This window comes from Oreochromis aureus, linkage group 6 (assembly GCF_013358895.1).
Source record: "Oreochromis aureus strain Israel breed Guangdong linkage group 6, ZZ_aureus, whole genome shotgun sequence".
In the NCBI taxonomy this organism is placed as follows: Eukaryota; Metazoa; Chordata; class Actinopteri; order Cichliformes; family Cichlidae; genus Oreochromis; species Oreochromis aureus.
In genome coordinates this window covers 17,962,429-17,972,798 of record NC_052947.1, presented here as the reverse complement: position 1 = coordinate 17,972,798, position 10,370 = coordinate 17,962,429, and the positions used below count along the sequence as shown (strand labels likewise).

Sequence of the window (10,370 nt, the reverse complement as noted above, 5' to 3'; positions counted from 1 at the left end):
TTCATTATTTATTATGTATACCTGTTATTTAATTAGTCAAGGAAGTGGAGCAGAGCTTCAAAACTCTGGACTCTTTCAATTAAGATGTCCAAGACTTATTTTTCAGACACCTGCCTTCTTTCATTTATCAAATTCTTCCATAAAATGTGTAATTTTCTCACTAAAGATCGCCAATGTGCTCAAACTTTGTCATGTGTTTAAAAAAAAAAAAAAAAAAAAAAAAAAAAAAAAAAAAAGTGAAGAAAAATCTGGAATACATTTTCATATGTAGACATAATGCATAATAAATATTTAAAAAAATATTAATGTTTTCTTATCTTTTTGAAATGGCATGTAAACAGCTCTGTTGATGTAAATCTTTCACTGTATGGACAAAAGCATTGGATCACCTACACGAGGATAACAACACGCACACGTTACAAAGAAAACTGTTTCTAAATGTATCATTTTTTTATTGAAAGTGTCACAAGCCGTTTAGACCAAGAGTACAGTACTAACAGTGTTGTTCAAACGGTCACATTTGGGTCCCAGGTGCAGATCCAACACCACAATGATTATATTTTAGAGGCAGTGCAACAAAGTACAGTAAAATACTGAACACAAGGTTAAAGAGTAACTTTGACAGAAGGCTTGTTAACTATTTTGAAAATCATACACACAAGCGCCTTTAGAATATCCAAAGTCCCGTTAGATACAAGAATAAGGGAGAGAAAATGTATTTACATGAACATTTAGAAGCTGACAGCTTATACAACATTAGGAACTCACAGATAAAATAATGTTGATAAATATGACGTGCTGTATTTCTTTAGCATTAACAAGGACAAAATAAAAGATCACACCACCAGTGAACAAACAGTTCAGCTCAAAGCTTTAAGTCTGAAAACACATCCACTCACATTAGATCAGCCAACACGACTTGCACAGCTTAATCACACCTATATCCTACAGAGACTGGTTATATTGTTTCAGTTTAAGCAAACATTCACATTGTCATACATGGCTCTTAGCTAAACCATTCTCTAGTGTTGCATTAGGTGTGCTTTGTTGTGTCTGACTGACACACAACGGTGGAAAATCAAAAATAACGCCGGGTTACACACACCACAGGTCCATGTCTAAAGACCTGCATGTGTGAAACGTCGCTGAGATATAAGGAAAATATAGGGGAGAACAGTTTTCCAGGTGTACTTATCACACAGATGATTATTTACAGAACAGAAACAGTATGTTTCAGTACCTCAAACACTTCCAAGTCCCCTTTAAAGGACCTGTTGCAAATCAGGCAAGCCTGGCAAAGAAACATGAAATTTCTGATTTCATTTTTATTCCTACATAAATACCAAGTTCAGTCACCAAAATGCTGTTCAGGCAGCTCTGTTTAAAACCTTTACATCTTTTAAGATTGTCCAAGTCTTCCGATAATTTCTGCGGCTCTTTAAGAATTTTTTTTTCTTTAAATATAAAGGAAATTTTAAGTGTTGGTTTGTAACTAAATGTACAAGAAAGATTCTTGTAGGAAAGCTATACAATTTAGATATTTTAAATTTTCCATAAAATTTTTAAGGCCCAGTCAGTGACTCGTTTTATCAGTGACACTAGTTCTTCAACCAAGGTGTGGGTTTCACAACAGCTGATGACCAATTACTGTAGTTCAATTGCCCAACCCCGACTTCTTTTGTTGCACTTGCTCCCAAAATTAAAATGGAGAAATGGTTCAAACTTAAAACCTGTGCTCTTAAAACTGGTGGGATACATTTTCTTTAAAAATGTAGGTTAACAGTAAAAATGAAATTGTGAGTTAGATTGTGGTGTGATGAGAAGCTAAACTGATAAAACAATGTGTGAATAGCAGAAGAAGGTGAGGAATTAAATCTGTAGAGCAGGCTACAGATTTAGCCAACACACATTCCCGTCTGCTGCTCACACACTTTTAGCACCTATGAGGTCATTGGCTTGCTAGTAGATAAAACCTTGTATAAAGGGAGATTTACCCCCCCCCTTTGTGTTTAGTGCACATCATGAATTCACTGCCTCTTTGTTCACAGAGGCAATAAACATCATGCAACTGTAATTAATGTTGTAGCCATTAGGTGTCATTATTTCGGCAAACCACACACTTTTTACAATGTTTCTTTACAGGAAGCCAAATGTATTGCACATGTTAACAAAGTCCCAAACAGACCTCGTCCTTTCATCCAAAGTCCCGCAGCCTATGCCCAGCGACCACTGGACACGAAGCTTCTGCTGAAAGAGAAACTCGTGTCTGAACTCTTGTGCTTTCCCCAGGCACCAAATGGCACCACGATGATTGTGCTGTTGTCCTCTGAACCATACTGAATAGCCTTAAAAAAAAAAGAGCACCACAATGTGAAGCACAACAAGGTTAGAGAAAGTCATCGGGTGAATGATCAATTCAACCAAAAATTAATCTTCTGTAGGAAATTCCACACTTGAGGAAACATGGACACAGTTTTGGGAAGCTTTTTTGTGTCTAACAGATCATTTCAGTACATGAGTCAACCAAAACTTAATGAAACCCAGCAACAAACAACCTTGTAGGAGAATAGGTAACACATTGACCCATGGGCTAGTATTTAATGAAAGCATAAAATGTTTTACCTGCTCAGATATTCTCTGTGCTGCCTCTTTGGGTTCGTGACACTGGTTGATGACATTGCAGATCTCCTGGCTGTTCATAATAAAGTTAATGCCATCTGTGGTCAGCGCCAGGAATGAGTCATGGACATGGTGCAACTGAAAGGGAATAAATAACTAATAGTTTATAACAAACATTAAAAAGACAAATCTACTGAACTATTACAAGAAGATGATGAGACTGGCTTTACTGATTTCTTCAGAGAAAAACAGATGTGAAAATGTGCTGTTGCCAAGATCTGCAGTCCAATATCCAAACAATACACCAGCAATGTGGATTTTAAATCAAACAATCGTGATGTACAAAATACAAACAAAATATTTTGCACAGTCGTTTTTATAAACAGTCCCCATTTTCAGTGCCTCAGAAATAATCAGACAAACATTTTAAATATAAGGACTGTTTTTAAATACTTGGGTGAAAATACTTTGCAGTCAGTGGCTAAGGTCTCACCTAATGCTTTCCTCCCTCGAGCTGCTTGGTTAGGGCTTTCCTGCAGCCACCTTCAGTTGTTGCTTGTTTGTGTCTCTCTATGACTTCAGTTTTGTTTTTAGTAACTGCAGACATGCTTTGTTTGGTTAAGATCATGTGACTGACTTGGCCATTGAATAATATCAAATTTCTTTCCCTCAAGAAGCTCTTGGGTTGTTTTTCCAGTTTGCTTTAGGTCATTATCATTTGCACTGTCAGATTATTTTTGCAGCATGTCTTGAATCTGAGCAGGCGCTAACGCTCTGCACACTTCAGAATTCATCCTGGTACTTCTGTCAGCAGTCACATTAACAATAACCCCAGTGCCTTGCTTCCATTGGCAGCCATATGTGCCCATACACTAACATTTTTGTAAAAACCCTTAAAAGTTTGAAAGTCAGTTGCATCTTGATTGTCTGATTTAAGACCCATTGTGGTGGTGCGCAGAGGAAAAATGACAAAAACTGCATCTTCTGAAGATAACAGGTATAAAAAAAAAAAAAAAATACTTCAGTGACAAACTAAATTTACAAACCTACCGTTACTCTTTTGGTCTCGGGTTCAGCAATGACTCCCGTCTTCTTCAGGTCAAAGTCTCCAATGCTGCGCGTCATTGCCAACCTGCCATTGACATTTGGCTGCCCCAGGCTATTCCAGGTGATAAAACCCCCACTCTTCTTTATCCTTTAAACAGGTGCAGATCAGTATATTAGTACATGTATGCTACGAAAGCAGGATTCTTTCAGGGCACTTACAATTAATAAAAAAGAAAGAAAAAAATGAAGTTTAAAACCTGCTTTTAAAAGCATCATGTACCTGTCTTTTTCATCCTTCCTCTCGGGGGTGTGGTCAACAGTGAGTTTAAGGGCCTTGCCCTTGCGGCACAACATGGCACGACTGTCACCCACGCTGCCGACCACCAGTTCGATGCCGTCCCTCAGCAGGGCCACGGTGGCGGTGGTTCCTGCGTTCATCCCGGGTGCTACAGAGACATACGAGAAAATCTCAAGATCCACAAAGCCACTGTCCACAGTGTTAACAACAACAACATGGTGTATCTCACGCACTCGCAGTCACACGCTACAACATGAAGACATGGGTGGGAAGCCATGTAGTAGACTTAGAAAAAACTACAGATATTCACACAGTAAACAACAGAGGAGGCAGTCACACATGCAGGTTGAACTGTTGCAGATAGAGCTGAGGTCCAGAGCAAATGTTACAGCAGGTAAGTCTAAAGCTGAATCCAAAAAGATAATAAATAACAACAACATTTATCAGTGCCCGATACTGGGCCTGATACTCGTAAAGCAACACAGAAACATCAGAGAATGTCATAATAGTCAGTGAGTTAGGCATTTTAGCTTTCCTCTTATGTTCACCATGGATGCCTCTAGGGTTGAGAAAATATAATAAGTCAGTCCCAAGAAATATTATGTTCAACTGACTCAGTAAAGTAAATGACTAGCGTTTTAAATAAATAAGAAAAAAATGTTTTATTTATGCCAAATGTTGAGAAATTACTGGAACAAAGAAGATTAACAAGTATTTACTGCCAAATATTTGACATTGGCAAATAATGTTCTGGTGGTAGATAAACAGTAAAATTTTATGCAAATAAAAAGATTATCCTTTCCTCGCCTCAGAATTAAATGAGCTGATATAGACTTAACATTTTTAAAGCTTAATCTGAATATTAAACATGGACTGGATCTGTTGCTGACAACATAAATCTCACACAACTTTCAAACTGAAGCACTTTCTCACAAGAAGCGTTGCATACACTTGGTGAGAAGAGAAAAAATCAAAAAGAGAGATAGAGATAGGTAGAGGCAGAGAGAGAGAGAGAGACGTGAGAGAGAGAGGGAGAAGTGAGAGAAAGATAGGGAACCTTCCAGTAGTCCAGGATTTAGGACCCGCTGGACTCTCCTTCAATATCTAGCCTCTCGTCATCCACACTGGTGCCAAGGGCTTCCAGCTCTTAGCTGGCTCCGCAGCTGCCGTAGATAACATGCACACACACATACAGGCATATTGGGACATTTCACAGAGCGAGGCCAAAGTGAGGCCACGTAACAAGTACACTAGCGTTCATATATCATTAAACTTAAGACATAAAAGGTGGTTGAGAAAATTCAAGCTAAGCTGAAGAATTTTACAGAAATAGGGCAAACATGTAAATTAGATTTATTGAGGGAAATGTTTTGCATTAATTTTTTTGAGGGATGCTCAAACATTCCTTAATAAAAATGCCTGCTTTAAACATAACACTTTGCAGACAGGGAAAAAGTAAACAGATTGGTGACAAATTAAAGGAAAAATCACTATTAACTAATTAAGCAAAGTCTTTAAACCTCTACTGACAGATGTGATTCTGTCCAAATGATATTCTCTCACTAGGAGGTTTCTTGTGGCAGTGACGTTCTTAACTGGTCGAGATCTGATAACAACAGTCAAGAATTCCTACAATTTTCTCATTAATCGACCCACTGGGTAAACCCTGTGTGGCGTCACGCATGTAAGGACAAAGCTGTTCCGTTTATCCAAATGTGTACTCTGATTTTTCCTTTAATTTGTTACCTTTCTGTTTCTGGCAATGTCGTGCTGGAAGCAAGAAAAACACTAACATATCTTCTATGTGTAGCTAATTTATTCATGAATTATTTAAGGAACTTTGGGGGAAAATGACAGACCTCTAACCAAAAGTGCTCAGTGGGGAAATCCAAAGCTTCAACGCCTAAGTAGGATAATTAAATTATGTTTTAAGAGAGAAGAAACAAGTGTCATCACATAAAAACAGAGTACACAGCATATCCAAGTACATGTAAAGTGAAAGCACCTACCATTTGGAGAGAAGTGCAAATGCCTTGCTAGAGCTTTGTCTACTTCAAGGAAGGCTTTTGTTAAAACTAATTCCAGATTTTCCTCGTCTGCAAGAAGGTTCCTTAAGGAAATCAGAAAGAAAAATCACTTACAGAGCTGTGACATCTGACATTCACATTATTCAGAAATGAATAGATAAGCTGCTTGTGACAGCGACTCATACGAACTCCTTACGTGATATATTTTTCCATGTATTTTTCACAGAAGTCAGCTGCCTCCGATCCACCGTGCCCATCAAACACAGCAAAGTAGAGCACCCTGTCGGTCAGCTCGGACACCCGGTAGCGGTCTTCATTGTCCTTGCGTTGACCAATGAGCGAGGCGCAGCCTACCTTGGATAGGCTAACTTTGGGAATGGGCTTGCCGTAACGAATGCTGGGGGGCAGCAGGATGGGCTCATCAATACGATCGTCCCAGATTCCAAATGAATCCCAGGTAGTGGGGCGGCCGCTGCTGTCTGGATCAAAGCGTGTATTACTGTGCCGAGTTTCTGACGGGGTGTGGAGCGGTTTGCGGAAAATGAACTGGAAGTGGCTGTCATGCTGGACCGGAAGGGGGCCTAAGCTCATCTGTACAAGACCGGCTCGACCCACATGAAGACCACTGCATCTTGCCAAGCGTGCGAGACAGGTTGCTGACATCACCCTGACAGCACGAACACCTCGGAAGCCACTGGATGGAGAGGCAGAACTGTGTACTGTCCAGACAAAGAAGGAAAATAAGAAAAAAGGAAAAAAAAAAAATTAAATCCGTCATTTAGACTGAGAACACAGCATGACAAAAATCTTTTATTTGTTAAGGAAGAGCCTCGGTTATGAGGACTAAAGGTCTCTTCAAACTAGAAATCATTAAACAAACACAAATCGGGTGGAAAGAAACTGAGATGACACAAATTCCTTCATATTTTTGAAACATTTGAAATGTAATCCATCTAGTAATAAGTGACAAATACCTACTAACTATTACTAGCATCTGATGCTAATCTTGATCATTTGCTTAAAAAAAAAAAAAAAAAAAAAAAAAATCAAGTGGTTACTTTTAAATATACTTAATGGATGTTGCATTAAGACTATTAGATGAAGTCATCTCCTTCAACCCCAGTAAACTTCCTGACCTTCTCACTGGTCTTTTATTATTTGACAGAAAATAAAGATAGGCAGTAACTGGAGCCCAACAGGTCTTGTGTTCAAGACCCCATGTTCACATATTCACCACGTTCACATAAAAATTTAGTCAACTAACAATAAGAATCATCCTCAATTCTAAATTCAAAGCGTTATGCATTTACTACTGTGAAGTTCCATTTAAGGATACCACAGCGATTCTGTTTGCTGACTAACTACTACTCAAAGTTTTACCCAGTTTTATTTAATTTTATTGCTGATCTTCCAAGAGCTGCTAAACAAATAGAACGTAACATAAAATGACATAAAATTATGTATAATACTGAACAAAAGCCTTGAGTCATTCCACTTTTCTTTACATTTTGATTTTCTGAAGGTCTTTCAAAGTTTTTCTTTGGACACTGGCTGCTTTTTCGTTCATTTTCAGTTCAGCCCTTGTACTTGACCATTCAAGGGCATGTTTTTTGTTTTTTAAGTTACTTAACATTGACCCATGAATCATTCAAGTATTTCCAAAATGTGATTCAAGGGATGAGCCAGTGTTGTCTACACACAACAGACAACTTGGCAACTAGTTGTCTTTTTGTGTGTGCAATTTTTGCACACTTTTCTTGCTCACCTTATGTAGTCCTATGTTGATTGTCTGTTATATATAGCACCATGGTCTTGGAGGAACGTTGTCTTGCTTCACTGTGTACTGTACCACTGCACATGGTTGAAATGACAATAAAGCCACTTGATTTGACTTGAAATAACCAATTTTATCCTTTTTATCTTTAGGCACTTGGTTAGTAGCGGCCTGTCACATAAAGACATTTCTTTAGTTTAATCCACAAAAAACTCCAAAGATAAGTTTAACAGAAGTACTTTTGCACCAACAAAGTTTTCAAAAAGCTATTGTTTGAAAACTCTGCAATATGTGCTAAAATAGAAAAATGAACAAGTACACAGCAAAAAATATAAGTAGCCTAAAAATTAGCCTAAGAGTTATTAGTCATAGATTTGCCTCTCCGGATCCTGAACCCTAACATTATTGAAGCATTGTGGGATCACCTTGAAGGAAAATGGAACAAAGGGCACCTAGCATCCAAAGAAGAGCTTCGAATGTCCTTCAAAAAGTCTGGAGAACTATTCCTGAAGACTGTTTAAAAAGTTCGAAGAAATCTTGTCTAGTAGAGTTCAGACTGTGTTGAAGAATAAAGGTAGTCATACCAAATATTGACTTTGAAGCTTGTTAGAATTATAAAAACTCTGTATTTACCCCAAATACTTGATTTCCAACTATTTCCTATTTTCCCAGGAAAACGTAAAGAAATGAGAGGTCGCTCAAAACATAAACAACACATAAGCATATATTCTTAACAATGTGAACTAAATGTAGCATATGCAAACTTTTTTTGAAGTTCATTAAGATTATACAGATTCCTAGCATACTAAAGAATGAAGGGGCATAAAATGATTTAAGGTTATAGCTCAACACTAGCGGAGACAAAGGTCATTATAAAATTTAAAAAACTTTACAATTTACTCTTTGCCACCAACAAACCACAGTCTTGCCTGTTACTTGGCATTTATGGAACCCGTGTCTGGCTATTGAACAACAAGGTTTGTCGAGTTAAACAGTGGCTAAAAGGACATTTAAACAATAAACAAACCTACCTTTCAGTAACAAGAGCACATGTGTTGTGCCTGAACTACATGCACAGCCTTTTTCGGACATCTACTATAGCAACCTCAATTCACACCATTGTACTCTTAAAATTTAACCCATAAGAGCCCAGACTCATTTTTACTGTTAGTAAAAACTATAGGAGAGACGGTGTTAAAACCTTAACAGGAACTTCCCTCACTGTGTAAAGGGGTTCTTGTGGGTTAATAAGCAACATTTACTCGGACAGCATTAATGAATGACCTTTATTGTATTTGGTTTAATTAGTGAATAAACACTGATTAGGGAGAAATTCCGACGTGCTATATCGTCCACATGTTGTAAATCATCTCAGGGTAAACCGTGTATTGATGTGCGTCAACGCTAAAGAATGATGCAATAGCCATTAAGCTAACTGCTGCAGTATCGATCCCAATATCATTAATGTGAGGCATCTAGAAGTGTTATCCTAAGAGAATCTGAATAAGAAGCAGTCCTTAATAAAATGCAGTTTCAATACACTTACGAAAAGAAGCAGTATATAAACGGTAACGTCATCCATTTTTCATATTAGCATTAACTAGCTAGCCGCAAACGATAGCTCTGTAGCACACAAGCTAACAAGACAGTTAGCATCAGGCAAAAGTTACCATTTCGTCTAACATTACCGAGATTTCGCCATTGACCTTTCAGCTGCATGTTGACTAAAAACTATACCTCGAGAGTTTCAGATGTTTTCGTCAGCTTTAAAGATCCTGTGTTTGCTTCTTGTGGAGTGACAACAAATTGAATGAAAACGACCGCCCCCTCGTCTCGCCTTGTTATCAAACAGCAAGGCCTATGATGTGACCGCACCAATCAAAATCTTGTAAGAGTAACCGCCCACATTGACGCCCCGTTTACAGCGCATACGATTGGCCGAAAAAAGTCTTAATGGCAGCTATGGGTACCAATCATAAAGCTGCACCGCTAAGCGCCAACTGTAGCGAAACACCGAAGGATTATCAAATAAGAAAGGGCAATGTAGGAATAGAAAATACAATTTGTGACACAATGGCCTCATCCAAGCATTTATTTTGTTCACTAATCTTCTGGTTTCTTTATGGTCAGGGCACTAATTTAGACCCGGAGCCTCCAGTAGGTAATTTGAGGACTGGATGTTTACGTCAGTCCAACCTTGGCCTGCTGGAATCTAGGTTACTGGGTGGAGAACGAAAGCCAGTCACTGTGTCAAACTCTTCCCATACCTGGGGGTAAAAGTGGAAGATAAGTCGTTAACTAGGATGAGCTGGATAAAAAAAATATGTCAAACCTCAAAGTTTGACATATGTCAAAGTTCTGATATGTGCATAACGCTGTTATTAGATAAGTTTAGTGAAATAATGTTTTCCTGCTATGAAAAAGTAGAAATAAATACATAAAACTGCAGAAAATGTATACACAAGTACTCAGACAGTACTTGACACGGTAACTGTAATTAACAAAATCAAAAAGTAGCCTATAATTATAGGTTGATTAATAAAAAAAAAAAAACACAACAGAAAATTAAAATGAACGGAAACAAGCTTGAATACTATTTAAAATG

At 38.0% G+C, this 10,370-nt stretch overlaps 1 protein-coding gene across 2 annotated transcripts; it reads right to left on the bottom strand.

Moving 5' to 3' along the window:
• Nucleotides 1-428: 428 nt before the first annotated feature.
• On the bottom strand, nt 429-9,621 carry ppm1kb (protein phosphatase, Mg2+/Mn2+ dependent 1Kb). 2 transcript variants are annotated; one of them, XM_031752157.2, is made up of 7 exons: nt 9,503-9,621; nt 6,188-6,710; nt 5,974-6,074; nt 3,947-4,112; nt 3,670-3,814; nt 2,623-2,757; nt 429-2,345 (listed from the first exon to the last, which is right to left on the bottom strand). In XM_031752157.2, exons 2-7 carry the CDS (start codon nt 6,652-6,654, stop codon nt 2,214-2,216), a joined length of 1,146 nt encoding a protein of 381 aa, XP_031608017.1. In that variant the 5' UTR covers nt 6,655-6,710; nt 9,503-9,621; the 3' UTR covers nt 429-2,213. The 2 variants fall into 2 exon arrangements, with proteins under 2 accessions (XP_031608017.1, XP_039469410.1); XM_039613476.1 differs by having other exon boundaries at nt 9,454-9,597.
• Between the last annotated feature and the right edge of the window lie 749 nt (nt 9,622-10,370).

Coding starts and splice junctions, on each gene's coding strand:
- ppm1kb (XM_039613476.1), bottom strand. CDS start 9,484: ATGCAGCTGAAAGGTCAATGGCGAAATCTCG. Junction 2,758..3,669: donor CCGAGACCAAAAGAGTAACG/GTAGGTTTGTAA, acceptor ATTCCCTTTCAG/TTGCACCATGTCCATGACTC. Junction 2,346..2,622: donor CACAGAGAATATCTGAGCAG/GTAAAACATTTT, acceptor TTTTTTTTTAAG/GCTATTCAGTATGGTTCAGA.